The following is a 27634-nucleotide window of genomic DNA, read 5'->3' as shown; positions in this document are numbered from 1 at the left end:
CTTTGCCTTTTATTATTATAGATAAGTAGGATTCAGTTAGCGTTGGGAACCCGCGTACCAAATTTCTTGAAGATGGGCCCTTAAGTAACAAAGACCGTTGGAAAGTTCAATATGGCGGCCGACAGTGGCGTCATACCATCGAAATAAGTATGTACATCGGTTTAGGTTAGCACAGGGAAGCCGCTTACCAAATTTCGGACGTTGTCGACTGTTATGACCGTTACGTGTAGAATTTCGAAACGAAACCTGCTTAACTTTTGTAAGTAAGCTGTACGGAATGAGCCTGTCAAGTTTCAGCCTTCTACCTACACGGGAAGTTGAAGAATTAGTGATGAGTGAGTCAGTGAGGGCTTTGCCTTTTATTAGTATAGATAACATGGCAGACGTTGTCGACCGTTATGACCATTTGCGCGTAGAATTTCGAAATGAAACCTGCTTAACTTTTGTAAGTAAGCTGTAAGGAATGAGCCTGCCAAATTTCAGCCTTCTACCTATACGGGAAGTTGGAGAATTAGTAATGAGTGAGTCAGTGAGGGCTTTGCCTTTTATTGGTATAGATGCAATTCAGTGTAATAAGTTCAGTTCAGATGTATCGTTTTCTGTACAAAGTAAAACTAAACTTTTGTGCTGCGGTGTAGGTTTTAAATAATCAAGTCCCCAGAGAGTGCAGGCTTTGAACAGTTGCAGGTGCCGTGTGACGGTGCTGCTCCGGAGTTGATTGCAGTGCTTGGCTGATGGCGTACTCAATGTGCGAATACGAGTGGATTAGTCAGATGCCTCATTCATACCTTGGAGAGTGCAGTGTCTCATCTTGACTCAATCGGGTAGTTTAAGAAGTCTGTACAGAAGTCAAAGAGGGAGAAAAAGAGAAAAGGAAGAGAAAGAAAAGAAATAACAGAAAGGAGAGAATGGAGGTTGAAATGAAAGAAGAATAAAAGAGAGATCACTTGAGTCAGGATCAGGAGAGCCTGTGTTAAAGAGGAATGGAGGCAGGTAGTCAGCAGCAAGCCTCAGTGTGCGGAGCTGTGGGGCTGTCGAAGGGGGCACTCATATTGAATTTTGCTGGGGAGTAGGAGTGGCTCATTATGCGACTGGTGGCAGGAGATAGGTTGTTGGCTTGGCACGGCATCCTATGAATGCTGCAGACCTGGCAGTAGGGACCTGAGTCAGGATTTGAAGGTTGAGTGAACCTGTCAGTAGGACATCTCCTTGTGCTGCGGCATCTGAAAAAAGTAAACAGAGGAGATGGTGAAATTTAGAAGGAAGCATTAGGACTTCTGTTTTTGAAGAAATGTCTCTAGATTTTAACCTTCTTTTATTAGATTTAGGTATTGAATTTTTTACCTCCGTATCACTGGTTTTATGGGTTATTTATTTATTAGAAGAACATTTTGAATCACTGCACTGTTTGCACTGTTGAACAATGTTTGGATTTTAATAAAAGCAGTGACACTTTTTGCACCAACCCCTTTCTGTAAGTACTGTAAGTCATTTGCCTGGCTCATCTTTATTCATGACCATCAAAGGTTTTGGGTTTAAAACGCTCTCTGGAGTAACAAGGGAGCATGTAGCCAACCCACACCCTCAAAGTATTGTTTTCACTATGCTCCTGAACAGCGCATGTCTGGCTCTATAGCCTATGTAAAATAACAACACAGAATATAATGCACTGGGTTTTAGGCTTGATGCTGAGTTTTCAAAATACCACCCATGATGGCCTCTGCAAGCAGACAAACGAACAAGAAATGTATCCTTACCTTGAGAAAATAGTACCATGAATCTGTAATAAAATAATTATTTTTAGTTTTCTTACATTAGTACAAAGATGCCTCATAAATGTGGAAGGCATGTTTTCTAAAACTTAAACCTTTGCCAGTGGGGGCACAGTAAATTTTGAGACTTTTTTTTTAATCACCTGTGGACCCGTGCACCCTAAAGTCCCACTGTAAACTTCAAGAACAGACAAGGCATTTATAAAAAATGCATCACTTTAGACTGGTTTCAACTGGTAAATGAATGTATACCATGATTGTGAAGAAACAACTTTGAGTTAAATAAAAAATACCACACTTACCCTTTCATTTTGCTAATAACTAAAAAACAACTAAAAGATAGTCATAGTTTGGACCATTTGGATTGGAGGTTATTATATATATTTAAGAACATGGTTAATTTTTGACTTATTTATAGAGGGCATGACTAGATTGAACAATGTTCTGATTTATATGTTAAGAGAATTTATTTAATAATAGTGTAATTTTTGTCAGTGCTAAGGATTATTATAGTCTTTAAATTTCATATGTTGTCTGGGTATTAAATTTGGGGTTAGAATGTGGATTGATAGGAAGTTGATTTATTTTTTTTTCTACCAGTTTCCCAGGGGGATTAAAGCATTTTTTTTTTTATTTAAGGCAATCTCAGAGATTTTACCAGTCAAGTTGTGTATCATCAGTATAAGTTCACAACATTTGCTGGTTTAGGGTGATGCAGTGATCTGGTTGAATATATTGGTATGAAGGGAGAATATCTTCTTCACACAGTTTGAACTCCTTTGTGAAGGAGGTGTGCATTTTTCATCTCCACAGGAGGTCAAGGACACTGTATCTTTTGTTATTTGCTCCAAAGCTTTGGACATTCAGGGAAGAATTTGACAAATGTTAACATCTCCCAAGATAACTGTTGGAGAAACAAGGAGATTAATTTTTCTTTTCAACAAACCCTGTAATATTTCATTTTTCAATAGCTATTGTAATCCTTTTTACAGAATATGTAGCAATTAGAGTACGCCCATTCAAAAACAAAAATGTGTAAATTACTCTAAGCAAGTGTTTTTTATGTTTCAGGAGAGTTTAGTGATTGACACACCTCGTGTAAGGAAGCAAACTAGACATTATAACTCATTTGAGGATGATGAGTTGATGGAGTTCTCAGAGCTGGATAGTGACTCTGAAGACAGGCCTTGTCGTACCCGGCGTCTTAATGAAAGGAACCGACGCTACATGCGAGCAGAGTGCTTCAGGGTGGAGAAGAATTTGCTCATATTTGGGTGAGTCTAAGTTTGCATTTTGTGAAATGTTTGGTTTCAGATTTACCAGGTTTTTTTTATTTACAACTTGATTTTGTAGTATTATCTAGGTGATTATGAATAGCTCAGTCTATTAATTTACTTAGAGTATCATTTGCTTTAACAAAAAGACTATTGGTTTACATCCAACACACAAAGTCCATTAGACATTCAATTACTCAACAATGTGATTATTGTTTTGTAGATCTGTACTATTTTTAATATTAGATTTGTGGATATTATAAATTTCTATGCTGTAATTTAGTATAAGCCACTCAGTGCATAATTTATTCATGAGTTACCTGTAGAACTGTTGACTATAAGTTGGAGTCTAGACAGATACAACCAATTCAGTACTGAATTGGTAAACGTTCTGTCACCCAACAGGCTTAACCCCCAACCAAGCCAGCTTCAGAAAAGTTTTGTGCTTTTGTTTTCAGCTGGGGCCGCTGGAAGGACATCCTTACACATGGCAGATTTAAGTGGCACTTGGCAGAGAAAGACATGGAAGTAATATGTAGAGCACTTCTAGTATATTGCGTGAAGCATTATAAAGGAGATGAGAAAATTCGAAGTTTCATCTGGGATCTTATTACACCTACTAAGGATGGCCAGAACCAAGCTTTGCAGAACCATTCAGGTATGTTGACCTTTACTTTGGTAATGCAATTAATCTTGGATGATGATGATGATGACACTTGATGTTGAGTTGTTAATATTTAAATTTATATGAAACACTTAATAAATCCAGCATGCATTATCAGTTTTAAAAGTTATTTAAACATGTGGCTTCAGTGATTGCCTCATGTATAAGACAAACACATATAAAAGAAAATTAAACATTTTATTCTATAGTATCTGCTAATTTAGCACTACAAAACCCATATTTTTAAAGCAAAACTGAATGTTTTAAAATGTACCATAATTACAAATGTCACAGTTTTTATCGTACATCAGGTCTGCATTTACCTGTATTGCCTTTTTGTTTTGACATAGTGAAACTTGAACTCTGAAAAATTATGGGCTATGGGCTTCACCTGCAGAATAAGGCCAGCCGGCCACCTTTATTTCAGCAGTTATGTTTGGTGAAATTCCCTAACAAGTTAATATGGAAAATAGCAACACGGTTATACATGGAAAAGAGATATAAGTAGAAAGGCTGAGGCTGATAAAGACTCTTAAAAGGATATCATTTATGCACTTTTGAAATTCCTGTTACCCTGCCACATCTGAAAGGAGGAAAATGAAAGCCTTCTCTCATTAGCTGGCTGGATGGTTGAGACGCACTTTCACTTGAGCATACTATAAGAGGTCCAAGTGGAATTTTGATTATTGATCATAAAGGACACTTCTTTGGTGTGAAGCAGAGCCAGGTGCCGGGAACCCGTTTTTTATACTTTAATTACACTTACTGACAATTTCCTCAATTGTGTAAAAGGCTGTTTTTCTTTATGTATTTATTTATTTATTTATTTTTAAACTTTCTCAATACAACTTAATTAGTAAAAGGTTAGGATTACTATGACTTTACCCCAGTGTCCACGTTTTATATTGGTCAAATGTTGGCTCTATGCTGTAGTGACATTCATTAATCCTTACTTTCACAAAGTCTTCTAAACTCTGCTCTCAGGGGTAAAAAATGATCTTTTCAGTAAAGGTTTACCACAGATTATACACCTCATCTCTAGCTTATTATCCAGTATGGCACTGGACTTTAAACTTCTAGGCAGCCAGTTCTGAATCACTTTGTGATGATAAGCATATCACATAATGTGTACCTATGCTTCAACAGAAAAAATGCACTTCATCAGTTTTAAAACATCCTGCTCTTGAAAATCTCATTGGATAAAGGAGTAAGCCAAATATGCAGTAAACTAGCTGGTCTGGTCCACAGTAAGTCATGGATTGTTGGTCTAGTGTTCAAATCTAAGTGCAGAAGAATCATTTGGCTGAAATGAATTCACAAGTGTAACTACTGTCCGCAATACCTTCAACACCAATTGACACAGTTACTCAAGCACATCATTCTCTGCGTTTCTCATTTTTATTCCAGTAGATGGCATGTACAGTATCCTAAATTTTAAATAGGAAAAATGATAGGAAGTAAAAAAAAAAAAAAAAGACAGAGAAAATATTAATCCAATTGGAGCCCAATGGTTGTCATACAGATTGATGTAGCTGATAGCCTTATTGTGGGGGTCTTGGGTCCAGTGCCCTGCAGGCCAGTATGCCCTCACTCTTTAAAGCTGTTAATTAAATTTCTTATTTACACAGTTTATTCCTGCTCATTCTTTGCTACATCAATAAGCACAGATCAACTGAATGTATAATTGAGTTTTAATAAGAATATTACTCCCTCTATCATTCTTTCTTATGTCCTATATTTTCTTCTATTTAAATTTTGTTTACTAAGTTATAGTGTAAGAGTAACTATTGCTTTCAATAGTGACATTTGCTATATGATTCTCAATAGCAGTGCTAATGTTAGTGAAGCACCATCTATTAGAATTAAAAATGCACTGGATTTAGTTTCTACATGCATTACAAAATACGTTAACAATATTTGTCTCATTGTGAAAGTTCACACCAAAATGAGTATAACTGCTGAATGGACAAAACTGGGCTTGTGTACATAAGTAGATTTTGTCAAAAATATGGTTGTATAATAATTACTTGGCTTCATTTAAACTTGTATCACTTGCTAAAAATGTGCAGTTTTGGTCCTTTATGAATATTGTAATGATTTACTGAGAGCTCATTACATCAAGTAAATGTTTTCTTTCCACTAAAATAAATGTCTTAGTATCAACCTTGTGACACTGCTAATGATCATAAAACTGCAAGTTGCAATATATACTTCTTTATCAGAAAGATGCATTTTTTTCCTAATATGTTGGTTTGGTTTTCTTTTAGGTAAACTATTATTAAATTTAATACTAAGTTCATTTGCTTCCTCACACCAAATTTACTTTTCACAAAAAACGTATTTGTAGGTCTGTCTGCGCCAGTTCCACGAGGGCGTAAAGGAAAAAAGATGAAGAACCAGATGTCACTTCCTGAGATAAAGAATGCTGACTGGTTAGCAAACTGCAATCCTGAGACTGTACTCTGTGATGATAGCTACAAGAAACATCTGAAGCAGCACTGTAACAAGTAGGTAAACCGCATGCTTCCACCCCCATTATTCAGTACAGTGATCCCTCGCTATATCACGCTTCGCCTTTCGCGGCTTCACTCTATCGCGGATTATATATGTAAGCATATTTAAACATATATCTCGGATTTGTTGCTGGTTCGCGGATTTCTGAGGACAATGGGTCTTTTAATTTCTGGTACATGCTTCCTCAGTTGGTTTGCCCAGTTGATTTCATACAAGGGACACTATTGGCAGATGGCTGAGAAGCTACCCAACTTACTTTTCTCTCTCTCTCTCTCTTGCGCTGACTTTCTCTGATCCTGACGTAGGGGGTGTGAGCAGGGGGGCTGTTCTCACACCTAGACGATACGGATGCTCGTCTAAAAATGCTGAAAGATTATCTTCACGTTGCTACCTTCTGTGCAGCTGCTTCCTGAAGTGACATGCTGCACGGTGCTTCGCATACTTAAAAGCTCGGAGGGCACGTATTGATTTTTGACTGTTTGTTTTTCTCTCTCTCTCTCTCTCTCTCTCTCCCTGCTCTTGACGGAGGGGGTGTGAGCTGCCGCCTTCAACAGCTTTGTACCGGCGGTTCTTCGCATACTTAAAAGCCAAACAGCCCTATTGATTTGTTTGCTTTCCTGTCTTTATGACAGTCTGTGCTCCTGACGCGCACTCCTTTGAAGAGGAAGATATGTTTGCATTCTTTTAATTGTGAGACAGAACTGTCATCTCTGTCTTGTCATGGAGCACAGTTTAAACTTTTTAAAAAGAGACAAATGTTTGTTTGCAGTGTTTGAATAACGTTCCTGTCTCTCTACAACCTCCTGTGTTCCTGCGCAAATCTGTGACCCAAGCATGACAATATAAAAATAACCATATAAACATATGGTTTCTACTTCGCGGATTTTCTTATTTCGTGGGTGGCTCTGGAACGCAACCACTGCGATGGAGGAGGGATTACTGTATAACTTTCTTTATCTTGTCACGTTTGGGTCACAGAATTGCACAGAAACACAGGAGATTGTAGAGACAGGAACTTTATTCAAACACTTCAAACAAACATGTCTCAGAAGTAAAATGAGCAGTTAATTCTCGATTAAAGAGTAGACAAACATCATAGGGGAGCACAATGGGAGCGGGACCCCCAAGAGGAGCAGAGGATGTCTGTGGGAGGAGGAGAGAGAAACAAAGCAATTAGCCAAAAAGGACAGGTGCTGTTCAGGCTTTTAAGTATGCTTATGTCGTGTGAGAAGCATATCACATGACAGAGCAGCTGCAAGTAAGCCCAGCAAGTAAGGGAGCAATGTGAAGGTAGTCTATGAGCATTTTTTAAGAGAGTTTTTTTTAGGAGCGTCCGTGTCTTCTAGGGGTGCGTTTAGCCCCCCTGCTCACAATATATACTGTACCAAGAGACAGAGAGAGTTGAGGGTTAACACTAGAATCCCTGAAGCCTATAAAAAAATCGTAATCCCTGGTCACCTTAAATTCCTTCGCACCTCTCCATCAGTGTCTTTTGATTCTCCATCAGTGTCTTTTGATTTGCACATATGTTGATCATCACAAGCAGCAAGCAGCCTGCTATCCCATCCCCCACCGATGGAGCTGAAGTCAGTCACAAAATTCTCAGAGCTCAAGTGTGTTTATCTGGGTGTGAGGTGCCTGGAGTTGTATTGGGTAAATAATATATTGTTATTTGGAATACATGCATTTCATGTGTGTTCTGTGTCTGCCACGATCTGTGTAAATGTAGGATGACAGGAAATGCGAGGCAAGAAAGGCTGAACACATACAGGAAATACGAGGTAAGAAAGGCTGAACACATACCTAAAACAGAAACATATTCCATGTTATTACTAATAATGATGTGAGGTGTATAATGTGAGAAGACTTTAGTCCAAATGTCAAATAAACGTGCGCTTTTATTCAAGAATATAACCAAAGAAAAAAAAATCATTCAGTTTACATGTTGCAGTCCATAAATTAAAAACCCAATTTCAAATGTCAATTTACAGAAAGTTAACATTTATTCTTGGATGGTACAGAGGTAAGAACTGCTGCCTTATAACCAAAAGGTTGCGAGATCGAGTCTGGGTGCACCGCATTATGACTAGTGAGCTGCTATTATTATTACTATAATATAATAAAAACTTGCATTTGATCTGAATCTGCAACACCCGGTGTACATAAATTTTACTAATTACTATTTTTACTATTAAAAGTTAGCACTGTTTTTTTAATTATTCAGTTTTACTCTGTCATGACATTCATGTGGTACAACGAACTTGCCTCTCCCTCTCTGAGTTGATGGCGTTTATCTCCATTCTTTTTATAAGATCAGCAATGACCATAGTGGGTGCTGTGGTTGATGCCTACTCAGACCTATTTGTTGTACCGGCAATCAAAGATATGATGTCCTTTGACTATCATTTGGCATTTGAGCTTTGACAACCAAGACTATATTTATGTCAAATAGAAATGTTTGTCCTCTTCATAAATCTACTAGTTTTGTTGTAATCATTTTTAAGTTTAAAATAATCAAGTGCTTCCCGTCTGTTTATGTCTTAACTCCATGCATGGAGCTTGTATGTTTGCCCCGTGCTTGTGTGGGTTTCCTCTGGGTTTTCTGGATTCCTCCCACAGTCCAAAGGTTAGGTGAACTGGTGATTCTAAACTGGTTTAGTGAGCGTGTGTGTGTTCGTCCTTTAGAGGATTGGTGCCCTGTCCATGTGGTGTTTGTGCCCTGCACTCAGTTATTACTGGGATAGGCTCTAGCTTCTGTGGGAACCAGCCCGGACACAGACAGGTGGACACCAATGGTTTAGTCACCAACACACGTTTATTCGCCATATGTACAATATTTACAGTTACCGCACACAACCCAGTGCCCCTGCACCACACACCCTCAGTCCAGGCCTCTCACAATCTTGCCTTCCTTCACCGCCTCCACTCCTCTGATCCGAGTTACTTCCACCCGACTCCAGCTGACGAATGGAGAGAGGTGGCCCCTCACCCGGCCGTGCTCCAGGTGCCTCCTGATGAGCTTCGTGCAGCACTCCCTGGTGTGGCGGAAGTGCTACATGAGCACCCGGAAGCACAAGTGCTGATGTCCAGGGCTTCTCAGGCATTCGGGCACCCCCTGGCGGTGACCACGGGCCCCTATAGGGTTGAGCTTCCATGCTCCGTTCCTGTGGCCCCCATACCAACCAGGGCGGCTGCCCTCTCATGGTCCGGAGGATGGGCCCAATGTGGGGGGGGGGGGGTAAATTTTATTTATGTTCTGCACACCTCCTTATTTCTATCCTTTTTTTTAACCTTTGCCTCACAGAGCTTGTTATACTTTCCAAAGAGCAAACTTTAGCTGTGCAAATAGCCATGAGCAAAGTGTGTACATACTAAGAACCGGTTATAGTTTTTATGCTCTGGGATTAAGAATACATTCAAAGCTGACACTGCATGTCGTGGATGAATGTAGTAAGCATATATTAAATAAACCCTCTTCACAAAACATAACAACACTAATCAGGGCATCTACTGTGTTCCTTTATTGCCTACACCTACACTGAACCTATCACCTGTCAGCATTCTGTGTGTTTTGCTAGACTATTCATTTTCAACCAACCTTATAGCTAATTGTAGTACTAAGCTTATTACTTATTTATTAACTTTGTACTGTGCAGCTAATCTTTCATTTTATAAACTGATTTTTTGTGAGTTAACAAACATCTGGTCAGTAATAGCAATTGTTTGATCATTAAAATCCTAAGTGAAACACTTGGCATCATAGTGCTCAAATTCATGCGAAAGACAACAGTGACATTACATGCCCAAGCCTCTAGCAGAGAAATTACTCTGTTCAACATGCTAACATAATTGCATGCAGTTTCTCTGCACAAAACTCTCTACAACTTTCCCATTCGGCAACAGCCAGACTCAGACACAATGCACATAGTGCACCTTTTTCTGCTTATACTTTGACTGCATCAGTTTGTGTAGGATGCATAAACTCCTATTAGTCAAAGTTTAAATATGAGAGTCCCCTCGATGAAGAACAGGTCTAGTCTAAGAAGAAAAAAGCTGCTTTGTTGCACTGGACAGAAAGCTATACGTTTTTCTGTGCAACAAAAATATGAATAGACTTTGGCTGAAAGTTGTTGAAGTTCACAAATGAGTACAAGGTAAAAAGATGAAGTTTTTACACATTTGGATCATTCTTTTTGATTCAGAATAAGATTTCTTTGATACATTTAGATTAGTTTTCAAACATTTTTTTGATGATTTCACTAATAAGAAAAAAGTATTAATCAAATTATCAATGATGTAGTCCATTTCTTATTGGCTGGGCACTTCACTGATGTAAATAAACATCATTGACTGGCTCCAGACATTTTCAGAAATTTCATCAAAGCGGCAAACTGCAGCAGTCACTTTTTTAATCGTGTGCCTCACAAGAAAGCTGTCAGGCTTGCATGCCAAGTTGCTTTTTTTGTTCAAAAGATGGTAGAAAGAAAAACTAAGGGTGCAGTGTTTGAGTGAGTAAAAGTAATTAGTAACTTCTAGCTTCCTGTTGGTAGACATTTATTCAAATCCATTTTATGAGGCAGATCTACTTTCAGAGTTTTGTGCCAATACGGCATCATGATTTGTAAAAATTTTAAATAAACTTGAACCAAATCACCTTTGCATCATTTTAATAACATTACCAAATACTGCCACGTGCTCTGAGCTGCAGCAGTCTTTGGGACACCAAAACTAACTCCTACGTCCCAAGTTAAAACACCTGCACACCAGTCTCCCACCACCCCATGTTGATGCTTTCCACAATACATGGATAGAGCAGTCCGTTATTCGTAATCTCTCCAACCATGCCCCAATGATAGTATCAAACATTGTTGAGTTTTGAAGAGATGATGTGAACTTTTAAGACGCTCCACAACCCTAACAGGTATATATAATAAAAACAAGCTTCTTGTCTTTTGTGATAATTACAGTAAATTTTACACAGAGGACTGTTGACCTTCCCCTAAATGATGCTGCATTCTTACTTGCAAAATGATTTGTGTAAATGCATTACAAAGTAATAAATTGGGCATTAGAATTATAACAAATAAGAATTGTAAAATAAGCCTGTTCTTTTATATTTCATGTTAGTCAGACAAGTGAGTAAAAATTTCTCTCTACTTCACACACTACTACTATTTTTTGAGTTTTGGTATTCTCAAAAGAAAAACTAAAGGTTAAATACATATGTACTATTTATTGTAGTATAGTTTAACTACTGCTTTCTGTAGTCCATTACTATCCATGATAGAACCACACTTTGAGGGATGATTTTTGTTATATACTTTCACTTTTGGCATAGCTTGCTTTTGTTATTTGCATCCAATTTGCAAATTAGTTGTGACCAATAGGGGGCATTGCAGCACCCCAGGCACAATTGAACAGACGCAAGTCCTGATATAATAAAAGGGTTTATTTGCATTCAAATACCTTACAAAGGATTTTGCAATTCTCACACCAATCGATTTGCTTCACCTTCCACTCTTCCAGACAAGCTTCGTTCTCTTCCACTTGACTCCTACTCCCTGGCTGAGATTGGGCAGCTTCTTTTAGCCTAGACCTAGGAGTGCTTCTGGTGCAAGGGCATAGCCTGTTGGAAGTGCTTCCGGGTTGACTGGAGGCCTTAGAAAGTAAGGACTGTGAATCCTTGCAGCTCCCCCTGGTGGCCCCCACAGAACTCATTAGGGCTGCCCCATGTGACTACAAATCTCCGCATGCTCTGTAGTTGTCTGTGTGGGATCCCAACTCAGGGATACTGCCATCTGGTGTATCGGGGGAGAAAATGTTCAGCCGACTTGACTCCCCCAGTTCTTCTATTGCACTGGCCTCTCAGCCAGATAACGATTCTTGTTAGATCCTGGTCCATATGCCTGTCCACATGTGCCTTCCATTATATAGTTTATGTAATAATAATAATAATAATAATACTAAAGCAGTAACCACCTCTGTTCATTCACTCATATGATTCCTGCCTTAGCCGTTCTCTTAATTGTGACAATGTTTGTTTAGCATTCTCACTTATAATTCTGTCCTTTAATTTCCTGCAATTTTTATGATTTGTTTATTGTTTAGTTTTCTTTGGTGCTGATCTCTTTGCAGTACCCACTTTTCTAAGTACGAGTGTTTATGGTAATTGGGCTTGTTGTCCTTCCTTTTTTTGAAAACATTAAAAACATTTTCTGTAATAAACTTTACTTATAATGAAATTAATGGTGCTTTCTACTGGACTTTGTTCTACACGTGTGTATATATATATATTTTTTTTTACCCTCTAGATACAGTTAGATTATTAGCTTCACGATCAAAGAAACTAGGCCTTTAATATACCTGACAGTTTTGTTATACCATATGGGACTTTAAGTATTAAGTATTTTATTTTATGTGTAATATAAATCCTGGAATACATTGCATCATTTATTTAAACAAACAATATTATTTGTATTATTTATATCTTATAAACTTTTGACAGTAGCATTATTTATTTTTACTGAAGTACAGTGGTACCTCGGTATACGTCCACTTTGGAATAAGTCCAACTTGGTATACGTCCTGTTTGGACTCGAAAAATTTTGCTTGGAATACGACTCGCATGCTAGAACATCACGCGCCACCCTTGTTTACCACTCTCGAGACAAAGTCACGACTGCCCACGAGCGTCAGTACGCCAGTTGCTAGCATTCAGTGAACAACCCGTGCTATAACTGTCTGTGAATTTTCACGTGATTTTGTGTTTTTTCGCGTAAATTTGAATTGATTGTTGAAAAGTATCAAAGTGGCATGCGTAGCTGGGACTTGGCTGCTGCATACCATATGCCGAGAACGATGGTATCTACGATTGTGAAAAACAAAGACGTTATTAAAAAGTAAAGGGAGGTTAAATTTTCATTTATTTCATCTAACTGCTTTTGTATTTATGTATTTTAGTATTAAGCAGTGTTTAAATTATTTTATACAACCCCATCAATGTATAATATGCCAATAACAATAGGATTTTTTTTCATGGGAGCGGATTAATCATTTTCCCATTATTTCTTATGGGAAAAATTTGTTTGGTTTACGTCCTGTTTGGTATAAGTCCAAGGATCTGGAATGGATTAAGGACGTATACTGAGGTACCACTGTATGTATGTTCATAAGTGCTGTGGCTCATATTAAGTGTTTAGAGTTTAGTCTATGTGCTGTTTGTTGTCAATACGTTAATTTCTATGATGTTTTGTAATGCTTATATAGCATTTTAATGTGATATCTTCTATGTAAAGATAAAAATAATTATCATTGTTAAAACATTTTCAGTAAACATACACATTAGTTACTGATTTTTGATGATCTTGCAGGGTTTTACTTAGAGTCAGAATGCTGTATTACTTGAAGTCAGAAATACTTGGGGAGGCAGCAGACAAAGCATTAGAAGACATTTCTGCAAGGTAACACAATTTTTCTCAATCCTTTTCTTAAACTTTGTTCAGAGATGTGAATCTTGTGTCAGCATTGTTTGGCTGCAAAATAAATAGCTTTAAAGAATAACTGATAGTCTTTATGTTTCACATAATGGTTTGAAGAACAAACTTTTCCTGGAATTGTCTTGGTGGTTTTCTGATAAGTGTGTCAACAGTACCACCTGGGGCATATAAATGCTTTTGGGTATTTTTTCTTATTTATAAATTTGCATTATTTTTTTTTAAGCTTAGTTGGAATTCACTTTAGTCCTCATGTACAACCTGAATACTGATCTATTAACTGTAAGGTTTTTAATCACAAGATTTTGCAGTTATTTTAATGATTCACTACTAGAGTCCAATTGTGAGGCAGTTGTATCCTTAATGTGTTTTGCACAAACTGAACAAGAATGAATGTTGCAAATTATTGAATTCCACTCCTTCAATGAGATATTAATAGAAAGGTCTCATAGGATTGCTGAAGGTTATCTAAAAGATGAGCACTGTGTCAGTTTTTGATCAAGTCTGGAAATGCTGCTAGTATTCTTCTCCTTGATAGTTAACATATTTTCGAGTATGATTTTTTTTGTGTTGGATTAGGAATTTTTGGCAAATTCTTTTTTTTACTGAGTTCCTGCTTGTACTGTAAATTGAAAAATACAACACAACTGATCAAAAGGTGCTAACATATTATCAATATAAAGATCTCTGAAGTTTGAGATGCATGGTGTCTTCTAAGACTTAAATACTGTATGGTTGAGGGAGGACTTGAATGTAAAGTTATCCTGTAATGGAGTGGCAAATAGCAGTGTCGGTTCCTTAAAGTGTTTTCCACATGGTGGCTCTAAATTTTGAATGAGTGAAGCACAGTCTATTTACTAGTAAATTGACAATAATTATTAATGACTGGCAAATAAAAAAGAGTATAAAGGAAAAACCTTTTACAAGATTTTCTTTCCAGATCCAAAAAGGCATGTGTGTATTCAGCCCTGACTTTTTTCTGTCATCTTAAATTACAAATATTCACAATCCAGAGGTATAGATGAAAGTCAGGCAGTGCCATGCCACCTTCTACTTTTGATTTTTGTAATTCTTTGATGTGTTGACTTTTTGATAACAGAATCAAGGTTTTTTTTGTTTAAGATTTTTGTTAATAATTATAGGAATACTCTGAAACAGGAAAAAAAAAATTGGAAGGCTGTTCATTATATCTACATTAACTCAATTAACATTTAGCATATTACATACATTAACACCTGTCAGGGAGAGATGAAGGGTTAGGAAACTATTGACTTTTTTTTATGCTTTCTATCATACTGCAAACATTATGCTTAAAATGTTCTTTAAACTTCCTTGTGGCTCCTACTTAAACCATTTTGAAACAACCAGAAGATATCCTTGTAATATACTATTACGTGCTAATGAGCCTTTTGGAAAAAGCACACATTTGTCATGTCATACATGAACCCACAGAGGCAGGACTGAGGTTTTAGGTTGCCTTATGGTTCATGTCAATCAGACGTTTGGCAAATGTACACTGAGAAGCAAGACATGTTTAGGTAGAAGCAAGGATGTTATAATGGCTAAAGAAATAATAGTAATAATAATAATAAGCAGCACTAATTGAAATAAGTTTGGGAAAAGCTGTATTATCTTGAGACTGACTTTAGGAAGCATCCATTACAGTTATGATTGTTCAGTATTTATTACAGGAATGTAGTATACTTACTGTTTTGAGACAAATTTTGCCATATATTTTCTAGCATTTTTAGGCTTCAAGAAATTTAGTTTGGCTGTATAATATGAAGAGATGAAATGCAGATGGTTTGGAATTATAGATTAACTAGTCATTTAGCCCGTTACAATAACGGGCGCTAGAACAGTAGTGCATAAATATTAGTAGGTACAGTCTATATTAAATGGCAAGGGACTTTGACCTCATTCTTTTTGTTGGTCGTATTTTTCTTTCTTTCAGCCTTTCTTTTGTTGATGTTTACTTGCTGAGCTGACCGTTCTTCGTGGGCTGCCTCCGTGTATTGTGTGTCTTTAATTTTCTGTGACAGTAATACTGTCTTGTACGTCCGCTGGCTTGTATGTCCGTAATATACCTTTAATTTTCTCTGGCGGTAATACAGGCGTGCGCGTCGGTAATATGCCTTTAATCTCCTCTGACAGTAATACTGGCTATTATGTGGCTGTAATATGAGTCACTGTATTGTGTACCTTTAATTTCCTCTCGCAGTAATACTGGTTTGTATTTCCGTAAAATGCCTGTAACTTTCTCTGACAGTAATATCGCGCATCGCACTGTGCCCCGTGCATGCGCACTTCACCAGAAGACACACACACACGGACACCTGGACGCACACAGGGATTTTATTAAAGAGGATAAGAATTAATCAAAAGTAATAGATTTTAGGCTATTTCTTAGTATTTTTATTACATAAATTCATTATTTTCTTTTTCAACATTCACTCTGGAATCATTAATCTCTCTTAATTTGGTTTTAAAAATTTTTTGTCTAGAACGTCTGTTTTTCTATGAAATATATGAGGCGATGCACAAAAATAACTGGATTAGTAAAAAAAAATATATATATATATTTATTGATGACTTACAGCATTCTAAACATTGTCACCTTCTATATACTCCCCCTCCCGATCTCTACACCACTCCATACGTATCTTCCTTTGATTGAAACAGTGCTGGAAGACTTCTTGCTTGAGGCTCTTCAACCGACTTGCTGTTTTTGTCTTCACTTCATCCATTGTAGAAAAATGTGTTCCCTTCAGGTCACTTTTGATTTTCAGGAACAAGTAAAAATCACAGGGAGCTAAATCGGGCAAATAGGGAGGATGATTGAGGACAGGAATGTTTTTGTCATTAAAAAAGTGCTTTATGGAGGGAAAAAAAGAAAATTTGCGAGAAATTTGATGTTGATTCACTGTTCAATTTTTTATTTTCACCAGACGTTATTGCGGCAACTTGTGTAGAGATTGTTGTGCAAATACTGACCGGGCTATTCACAGGATATACCTAGGTGGTCGACGGTTTGAGAGGGTGTGTAGGAGGGGATATAGTTCTATGGTTCACGTCCGGCCGAACTCCAGACAGTTTTCCAGGAAAGTGCCAAGCCCAGTCCAGTTATTCTTGTGTCTCACCTCGTATTTATCATGTATTGCTGAAATAAAAATTGCTTAAATGATGCCTAGATTATAATCCATTATTAAAAAATACAGACAAAAAAAATGAGGTGTACCTTTGAGCTCTAGTTGATGAAAAATAGTTTGTTACTCAAGCAATAATTCTGTATCAGATATAAGTAGTGTAAATGCTGAAATAAGTGAAGGGTAATGAATAATGGTAGCATGAGATATGAAAATGATGAGGAAGGACTATGATATTAAATGGTAATGCTAAAGCCTGGTGGCTGGTATTTTAACATTTTTGATATAAACACTCAAACTGCTTTATTTCAAAACATTTTTCTTGTCTCTAATTTGTTGTATTTCTATATATAGTACAAAGTAGGAAAATTTTAACATTTGTTAAGTTGGTGCCCTGATGCTGAACAACCTTGATTTTATTATTTGCGCATGTTTTCTGTTACAGTAAACTAGATGTCGTTCTCCCAGATATTGACTACATGGAGATTCCAGCACACTGGTGGGATGCAGGCGCTGACAAGTCGTTATTAATTGGTGTCCACAAACATGGTAAAAATGCCTGAGGTGTGGTAAATATTGTATAGTAGACATATGTTAAGCACTTGCAGATCCGGAGAAGATATCAAGAGAAGTCTTAAAGATTTATTCTGGTGTTGCAGTCTTTTTTTGTCTGTTCAGAGCTCAAACATTATTCCTGTAAATGTGTTCTTACAGGTTTGATGTTGGGATAGAAATAATATAAATGCAGAAATTCATGATTATAGAAAATAGTTCACATGAAAAAGAACAGAATAAAGCGTTTGCATGTTAGTTGTTTTATGTGCTAAAGTGCATTATAATTCTTGAAAAGGATTATTTAGTACTATTAAGCATTAAAACACCTAAATGTTTGAGTGAATTTGTTTAAATGGTCTTTTGTTTCCCTGAGGCATTGCTTTTATATGGAAAATTTCTTCCTCCTTTTCCTTAATTGATCCTGAGAGTAATTGATTAATTTTTTGTAGAAGCAAGAATGGTGAACATCAATGTCTCTTACTAGAAAGCTGATAGTTTTTTCTGTTTTCAGTCAGAAATGTTATATTCACATAGAGTCTTGAAAATCATTCTGTCAGTACAATTATTACTCTGAAAAATATTACATAATTCACAATATCTCTACAAACAACAGAGGACAGAAAATAGAAACATATGTTACTATTACAGCTCAAAATTTAAATATGCCTATATGATAATTATCTTTTTTTTGAATGTTAAATATGATTTAGATGCAATAAATGCCAATGATTGTATTTTGTGTACACTGTGTAGAGTTTGCACATTCTTCCCATGTCTTTATGGATTTTTATCCCACATTCCAAAGACGTTAAGGTTAAGGTAACTGTGCTAGCTGGGATTGGCTCCAGCAGACCCCCGTGACCCTGTGTTAGGATATAACGGGTTGGAAATTGACTGACTAACTAATTGGGAACTTAAATTGTCATGTATGAGTGTGTATGTGTGTATGGGCATCCCCTGTGGAGGACTGGAGCTGTGTCCTGGCTTGGTTTCTGCCTTGAGTTCTAAAATACTGGTACAGGCATTGAGTCTTTACAACTCTGAATTGGATAAGTAGGTTAGAAAATAAGCGGATAGATAAATGCATAAGTGCTTACATTTAAAATCTGTTACTTTTTTCTTTACATAGAAAAATCAGCTTTTGTAAATGTGGTCACGTTTATTTCTTTACCAAAACGTAAACTGGAACTTTCATTGTCTTTCTAAACTGATTTTGATATTCAGGTTATGAGAGGTACAATGCCATGAGAGCAGACACTAAACTTTGTTTTCTGGAGAAAGTTGGCATGCCAGATGAGAAGGCCCTGTCAGCAGAGCAAGGAGGCTCAGAGGGAGTTGCAGACATGGAACGGTGAGGAAAATACTTCTCATTTGCTGCTGTACCTTAGCACATTTACAAGTACTTCAATAACCTGATAATTCATGCCATGTAAACCCTTTTTTCAATTAGAGAAACTGGGTCATTGGCCTACAAGAAACCTGGTTAACAGAGGTAGATTTCTTCACAAATAATCTGATTGTGTCATGTAAAAGATTTAGTAGTCTGTGAATGAATTTCCAGAGGCAAATGTTCAGATGATTGATTGCATTGTTCTTTCTCCTGTCTGAAATAATCTGTCTCAATGTTTCTGAAATCGCTAAAATTATGGTGATCAGCTAAATGTGCAATGTTAAGCTCAGAAATACAATCTAGTGAGAGCAGTTGGGTAACATGTTATGTAGTCCAGTTATTTATTAAACTAACAAGTGTGGGGAACAGCCCGGACACAGACAGGTAGACACGTTGGTTTCACCACACACACGTTTATTATACATATTTACAGTATTATAAGTGCACAATACCCAGTGCCGCAGCACCAATCACCCCTTAAGTCCTTGGCCACAAAACACAATGCCTTCTAGTCTCTGGTCCGCCTCCACTCCTCTCCTCTGAGCTCCGTCCTTCTTCCACCTGACTCTTGCCAATGACTGGAGGGAGGTGGCCCCTTTTATACACCCCAGATGGACTCCAGGTGCATCCTGAGGAGCTTCTGTAGCCACACCCCTGTGTGGCGGAAGCTCTGGCGGTGTATCCGGAAGTCCTCCGGGTGTCCCCAATCCCCTTCCCCCCCAGCACTTCCGGGTGTGGCGGAAGTGCTGAGGTCCAGGGCTCCCAAGGCATCGGGGTGCCCCCTGGCGGTGACCACGGGCCCCTACAGGGTAGAGCTTCCAAGCTCTGCACCCGTGGCCCCCAAAGCAACCAGGGCGGACGCCCCCTCGTGTTCTGGAGGAGACACATGCCCTCCTCCGGTCCTCCTGGGCATCCCAGCCGGGCATGAACCCCAGCCAGGTACCACACAAGTAATTTGTTATTATTATTTCAGCTGAATGTAAGGCAAGAGGTCCTATGCAGGGCTCAATCACACAGCCAAGTAGAGTAGAGTGTACTGCAAGCAATCCGTCAACACTAACCTATAAATAAAGCATCAATATGACTAAACATATTTATTAAACACAAGAAAATTATAACAGGCATCATGCTTATTTTCAAATTCACAGTGGTCAATGACATTTAACTGTTTTTGTACAGTTTAATGACGTTGCAGCATTTTGCCAAAGGACACCTCCAAATGATTACTGGCTCATGTAAATGTAGGTTATTAAAAAACAAGTTTCTGCTTTAACTGGGTTATTCACCTTACCCCAATTATTTGTGCATGTACAAACAATTACTCTTTGTTATGTATAAAGTTAATGATTAACATCTTTTATTTTATTTTGAAGTGAACCTTGTAAAGAAGAGGACCTAGAAAGCAAGCCTGACATTGGTTGTGAAAAAGGTATCAAGGAAGTAAGTGATTTTTTTAATCTGGTACATGTTAGTTTTGTAGAGCAGTAGAATGTTGCTGCTGTGCATTTCTTACTACAGGCAGAAAGTTGTACATAGATATTCTAAATCACTTCCATGAAATGAGGCACTTGCCTAATTATTCACCCTGTGTAGTAATTCTTGTCAGTTATTTTATTCCTCCAGCTGGGAAAATTATAGGAATATATTACATTATTTTGTCCAGTTAAGTGGTATTGTTTGTTTCAGTATGCTGAGCCTCATTTGATTTTGTCAGTGGAGAGCAATAAACTTTGTGCATTAAATCAGAAGGTGTATACATACACATTGTTTGATTTTGTTTTTTTTTTTCTTTTCAAATCTCTCTAAGTATAAAGCTGTGTTGCAAAGAGGCGGTAAGAATGGAGAAAGTCCTTTTCTTAAGCCACATCACACTATATGACTTTCTCAGCAATATTCAGTTTAGCAATCATTTACATAATCCTAGAGAGTCAGGTACGGTCACAGTGCAGTCCCATGACTGTCAAGTCAGGTTAGTTTAACATCCCCAGCGTCTCAGTCATCCTGGTCTGCTGCTCGCCAAAACAAAACCAAACAGGTCAAGCAGTGAGCACATTATCCAATTTTCTGTACCGTTTCTTCACAGTACTACTGAAACAACAGAAAGACATTCATAGCCTCAGAGCTGTACTTAATAGCATATCCAGTTATTCACAAATCTTACTCTAAGCATAGAAGTAAACTTGATGCTTTGCTTTTACCTGGTAAAGTGTGGTTTTCTCAAAATATTCTTTTTTAATTCACTGTTGTTGGTTCAAGATGTAAAAAATGTTACAGAAAACTGAAATACTATTACAGCAAATCTTTTCATGTGCTAGTTGTTAAAATTTTCAGTGGTTCCTAAAAAAAACAAACAAAAAAAAACTTAAAATGTGAGATGTATAAAATGCCTCAACAGTAGTTCTCTACATTTAATTAAATTCTGTAAGAGATTTATATTTATCCATTTTAATTGTATTAATGTGGCTCTGACTAGCAGGAGATAGAATCACGTTTGTTTTTCCTTAGGAAGACACTTCGGTCTTCAGCGAATCTTCAGACAAAGCAAACTGTGTTTCTACAGGTAAGAGTGTTAAAAGTTTGTTTAGTAAACCATTTGCAGCTTTTAAAATGTCTTTTTAATATCTTTTTTGTTTTTCCCTGTTTCAAGTCCCTGACCAGTAATGAAGGTCTAACAATATCGGGGACCGCCTACCTCTTAACTTAGTGTGCAACCTCAATGGTTACTGATGCAGTCAGGTTGTGAATGCAGCCTTTTTCCATCTCACTTTCCCAAGTTCCCATTCACATCCACCAGAGTCCTATCAACCATTCAGAACATTATTTTTGTAGATTTTACTGAAAGACACATTAGGACATAATTTCCAAAATGATTTACTGTTGGTTTTTTTTTTCTCTAATGCATCTAACAATCAATTCTGTTTGAAGCCTTGGAAATCTCAGATCAGGACAGACTTATCTGGCCAGCTGGCTCAGCACTGACTGCACGCCTACGACGCCTCATCACTGCTTATCAGAGGTTTAATCGAAAGGAGATTATTCGCCCTGAATTTCTGGTGCCAGACAGCCATGGATGCTGGCACTTAGCAGAGGAGATAAGGAGAAGGGTGGTGGAGCCAGATTCTCTCTTCATGGAAATACAAAACAGGTGCTTTTGAAACCCTTATACATAATTAAAAGTTTTCCCGCATTGTATCGATAAGTCAAGTGAAAACACATTAAACACATAAAATCATTAGAATACTGTATTTTGATAGTACCTAGTAAAAGTAATTTATCATTTTAAAATTACAATCATTAATTATCATCCTGCAGTAACTTTAACATTAAACAATTACATTATTGCTTAATATAATCATTTAAACATTCTCTAATGTTTGTAGTCTACTTTCGCTTATCCATCTGACATTTGTTTAACAAACTGTTTTAAAAACAGATCTAAAAATTACACATGACCCTGTACTACTGAAGCCTATTAAGTAATATGTCATTGTTAATGATAAAGTCATTACTGACAAAATCTTGTTTTATGTGAATTTTTCTCATGATTAATAGCTAAGGGCGGTTTTTCACAAGATTGTTCAAGATTATTCACACTGCATATTTTTCCTTCCTGTAGGTGGACAAGGAGGGAGCAGGCAGACTTCTACCGAACAGTGTCTTCCTTTGGAGTAATATATGACCCAGACAAGAAGACATTTGACTGGAAGCAGTTCCGGTCTTTCGCTCGTTTAGAAAGGAAAACTGACCAGAGTCTGGAGAGATATTTCCATAGCTTTGTGGCTATGTGCCGGAATTCCTGTCATCTTCCATCAAAGAAAGAAGAAGGTAAAAATGTGTAAATATAAAGATGAAATTACTGGTGTTTTCATTGAAAACAAAGATATTGTTAGGTGTATTGAAAGTTTAGCAATGGGTGTGACATTAGTTTTTCTCAGTATAATGAGTCCAGGGGTTAACATTGCAACATTAAAAAACAAAAGAAAAAGTGACAATGAATATGCACAAAGGTATATAAAACAACTTGCACAATTTTCAGTCTATAGCAGTTGACAATGTTAAAAATAAAATAATACAAAAAATGTGTAAACTCAATTGTCATTGGATTGATCTAATATACAAAGCTGGTGAGAAAGAAACCCCCAATTTTATACTAGGAAAGCAATGTGTGCTTTGGGATTTCTTTTCAGTTCATAATTATATTTAGTAATGTTAATTGATCATTCCATATTAAGAAATATTTACATGAGTTAAGATAAGTAGATATGTGAGTTGAGACTATATATATATATATATATACACACAGTGGAACCTCGGGTCACGAACGTCTCGGACCACGCACAAATCGGGTTACGACCGAAAAGGTTGCCAAACTTTTGCATCTGTTCACGACCACACACTCGGGTGACGAACAAGCCACTTTCCCTTCCGGATCGTACGCGCCAATGATTTCTGCACATGTTCAGTCTCTCCCTGTGCAGCGAGCGAGAGATAGAGAGTGAGCGGGAGAGCCCAAGCAGAAGGAGTAAACATTATAGAAGAAGTATGTAAACATTTAGTTTACTATTACACTGTGCATTCTGTGGTATAATTAACTACTTTTGTGCTTAGAAATCTTTAAAACATATATATATATTTACATACAGCTCGTACGGTCCAGAATGGATTAATTGTATTTACATACAATCCTATGGGGAAGAATTACTTCGAGGTTCCACTGTGTGTGTGTGTGTGTGTATGTATATATATATATATATATATATATATATATATATATATATATCTATATATATATATATATATAATATATTATGAAAATGCACTGAATTTAACTGTTGTCATTCCTCCATGATATTTTTCTCAGGAAGAAAAATGTTTCTGCCCAATGAAAGAAGTCCATGACACACCCATGGTCTGTTTATTAATATATTTAGTTTGCTTGAAAGTTTACAGTGTGAAGCACACCCAAACTAACTGAAAATTGAAACAAAGCAATGAATCATCCTCCAATTCGAAACAAAGCAAACTGACTAAGAGCGTAAAAGCTCTTTTAGTCTTGGTTCACTGCTCTTCTGCAGCTCTGGGGCACACTGCAGCATTGCGAGATGCAAAACGTAGTTTTGTTATCATAAATGCATACTAAGACCAGGTCTACACAAGATCACTTTAAACTCATAGCACACTGCAACTGATCCAGACTATTTTTTCATTCTTCAGGAAAACAAGAGATTACGTTTTTTTTCCTCAGCCTATACTATAAATTACCTGGGGTAACATTTAAAAATGTGATTTGGGGGTTGGGGGGGGCATTATTCTTTTAAATTACAGGAATTGAAGAAAATGTTAAAAATCATACTGAGTAAAGGAAAATCTGCACAAATCAGACATGTTTGTAAACATTGCAAAAATACTAGAGACTCAATTTGTAAATGATGCTTACCAGAAAATTGTTGAGCTAACATGGAAGGTGTATCAGCCACAAGAATATTTTACATAAAGGAAAAACTACTGAGATAGATACTTGCTTCATGTGAGAAATAGTACTGCAATTGCACTCCGGAGTATTAAAAAGTACAGTGGAACTTCGGTTTGCGAGTAACTTGGTTTACGAGTGTTTTGCAAGACAAGCTAAAATTTTTTAATAAATTTTGACTTGATAAATGAGCGAGGTCTTGCAATGCAAATAGTATGTATATGCTTTGTCTGCTGAGCGTCATGTGATCACAGCTGAGCTGATGGTGGTTCTCTCTCTCTCTCGCTGTGGGATTGTGGGCAACCGTCTCCTATTCTCCATCTGAGTCGGCATGCCTCACACATATAGTCAACATCCATACGAGCGTATACTGTTTACTATATTATTGTGACTGTATGTGTGTGTGTGCGCATATGCTGTGATGTGCGAGTCCCAGTCTTGCACCCCAAAACACAAAGCTGAGTCTCAGTATTTTAGCAACACCAGCTTTATTCAGCTTGAAACAGCAACAGCGCGGTTATTTATTGTAGCAGGATCTGCCACTCTGCTATACATAGACACAGCAGTCAGGCAGGGCCGTGCCCAAGTAGTACTGTGCCTTGCACATTTATAATGTTCCTTGTTCCTTGTATCACCCATCGACGGCAGGCGCTTATAGCATGTCCGTGATCTTTTCGGATTCGCTTTTACGGCGAACTGCTACAGCCCTGAGAGACTGCGATTGCTTTGGGACGCTCTTCCGCGTGTCGTCCCATTGGGTGGAATTCCACAAGAGTTTAGAAACTCACTCACACCAGCCATGATTCTTTTCAAAGGTAAAGTGCAGGTTAATTTGTTTTATGTATTTTTACTTTATATTTTGTATTAATCATTTTTATATAAATAGTTTTGGGTTGTAGAACAAATCATCTGAGTTTCCATTATTTCTTATGGGGAAATTCACTTTGATATACGAGAGTTTTGGACTGCGAGCACAAATTATGCTTGCAAACCCAGGTTCCACTGTATAACAAAGCGTTCAAGTCCATCATGTGCCAACAGTGTTGGGTAGCATTACTTTTGAAAGTAACTTAGTTAAATTACAGGGCGGCACAGTGGCGCAGTGGTAGTGCTGCTGCCTCGCAGTTAGGAGACCTGAGTTCGTTTCCCGGGTTCTTTCTACGTGGAGTTTGCATGTTCTCCCCGTGTCTGCGTGGGTTTCATCCGGGTGCTCCGGTTTCCTCCCACAGTCCAAAGACATGCAGGTTAGGTGCATTGGCAATCCTTAATTGTCCCTAGTGTGTGGGTGTGTGTGCCCTGCAGTGGGCTGGCGCCCTGCCCGGGGTTTGTTTCTTGCCTTGCGCCCTGTGTTGGCTGGTATTGGCTCCAGCAGACACCCATGAACCTATAGTTAGGATATAGCGGTTTTTATAATAGATGGATGGATATTTAAATTACACATTACTTGCGAATAAAGTAACTAAACATGTTATATAGTTTATTATTATAAAATATATTGCATTGTAAACAGGATGTTACTTTTGTGTTACCTTTTCTTCTTTTACATAAAAACAACACATTTCACTAACCAGCGTTTGTTCCTAAACCCATATAGAAACCTTCATTAAGCTGACCAGAAACACAGCCAAATATGACAATTTTCTTGTATTTTATAAATGCATTTAGTCATTTATGTCTTTTGAAGTAAATGACATCCATCCCCTTTTACTATCCCCAAACATGAGCCCCAGGAGACTTACGGCATGAACATTAGCCACTGCTCCACCAGATGACACCGTTTTGAAATATCTATATCAAATAGCTGGGGTAAAACTAAACTAATACTTTATTTGCAGATTTCTGTTACTGGGTTTCATCTTGCATGTTCTTTTCAGCTTGGCTGTGTGATTATGCACAAAAGACCATCATACCACGTTTATGTCTCTCCTTGCATTCAGTGTGGCTGTGATAGTCAAAATTTATCCATCAGCACATGCAGGATTAAGTGTATCCATCCATTCTCCAACCCGCTGAATCCGAACACAGGGTCACGGGGGTCTGCTGGAGCCAATCCCACCCAACACAGGGCACAAGGCAGGATCCAATCCCGGGCAGGGTGCCAACCCACCGCAGGACACACACAAACACACCCACACACCAAGCACACACTAGGGCCAATTTAGAATCGCCAATCCACCTAACCTGCATGTCTTTGGACTGTGGGAGGAAACCGGAGCACCCGGAGGAATCCCACGCAGACACGGGGACAACATGCAAACTCCACGCAGGGAGGACCCGGGAAGTGAACCCGGGTCTCCTAACTGCGAGGCAGCAGCGCTGCCACTGAGCCACCGTGACGCCCAGATTAAGTGTATAATTATTATCCATCCATCCATCCATTCTCCAACCCGCTGAATCCGAACACAGGGTCACGGGGGTCTGCTGGAGCCAATCCCAGCCAACACAGGGCACAAGGCAGGATCCAATCCCGGGCAGGGTGCCAACCCACCGCAGGACACACGCAAACACACCCACACACACAGCACACACTAGGGCCAATTTAGAATCGCCAATCCACCTAACCTGCATGTCTTTGGACTGTGGGAGGAAACCGGAGCACCCGGAGGAAACCCACGCAGACACGGGGACAACATGCAAACTCCACGCAGGGAGGACCCGGGAAGTGAACCCGGGTCTCCTAACTGCGAGGCAGCAGCGCTGCCACTGAGCCACCGTGACGCCCAGATTAAGTGTATAATTATTATCCATCCATCCATCCATTCTCCAACCCGCTGAATCCGAACACAGGGTCACGGGGGTCTGCCGGAGCCAATCCCAGCCAACACAGGGCACAAGGCAGGGAACCAATCCTGGGCAGGGTGCCAACCCACCGCAGGACACACACAAACACACCCACACACCAAGCACACATTAGGGCCAATTTAGAATCTCCAATCCACCTAATCTGCATGTCGTTGGACTGTGGGAGGAAACCGGAGCGCCCGGAGGAAACCCACGCAGACACGGGGAGAACATGCAAACTCCACGCAGGGAGGACCCGGGAAGCGAACCCAGGTCCCCAGGTCTCCCAACTGCGAGGCAGCAGCGCTACCCACTGCGCCACCATGCCGCCCACATAATTATTATTATTTTTTTAAATTATTTTCACTTGATTGAATGCTATGCAGAAAGTTGCTTAACTTCTTCCCTATTATCTGTCACCAGATGGCTGTAGTACATGCTTGTACATTGTTACACAGACAGCAGCAGGCAATACTTTTTCAAAATAATGCAGCATCAGTATTGCATTAGGTTAGTCGCTACTTTAAAAAGTAATGTTATGTCTTCCAGGACCAATTTCATTTTAAATTTTCAGG

At 38.3% G+C, this 27634-nt stretch overlaps 1 protein-coding gene across 2 annotated transcripts in view; it reads left to right on the top strand.

Moving 5' to 3' along the window:
• chd6 (chromodomain helicase DNA binding protein 6) overlaps nucleotides 1-27634 on the top strand; it is a 254759-nt gene that overhangs the window by 194561 nt on the left and 32564 nt on the right. For both annotated transcript variants that reach the window (XM_028812022.2, XM_028812021.2), the window contains exons 22-31: nucleotides 2844-3046; nucleotides 3505-3704; nucleotides 6058-6217; nucleotides 13595-13684; nucleotides 17309-17412; nucleotides 18643-18769; nucleotides 20182-20248; nucleotides 21314-21368; nucleotides 21734-21953; nucleotides 22425-22633. In XM_028812022.2, coding sequence (XP_028667855.1) covers nucleotides 2844-3046; nucleotides 3505-3704; nucleotides 6058-6217; nucleotides 13595-13684; nucleotides 17309-17412; nucleotides 18643-18769; nucleotides 20182-20248; nucleotides 21314-21368; nucleotides 21734-21953; nucleotides 22425-22633 — 1435 coding nt within the window. The remainder of the gene's footprint in view (nucleotides 1-2843; nucleotides 3047-3504; nucleotides 3705-6057; nucleotides 6218-13594; nucleotides 13685-17308; nucleotides 17413-18642; nucleotides 18770-20181; nucleotides 20249-21313; nucleotides 21369-21733; nucleotides 21954-22424; nucleotides 22634-27634) is intronic.

Source organism: Erpetoichthys calabaricus, chromosome 10 (assembly GCF_900747795.2).
Source record: "Erpetoichthys calabaricus chromosome 10, fErpCal1.3, whole genome shotgun sequence".
Classification (NCBI taxonomy): Eukaryota; Metazoa; Chordata; class Cladistia; order Polypteriformes; family Polypteridae; genus Erpetoichthys; species Erpetoichthys calabaricus.
Note: the sequence above shows the minus strand (reverse complement) of the source record. Positions and strands in the feature narration are given on the sequence as shown.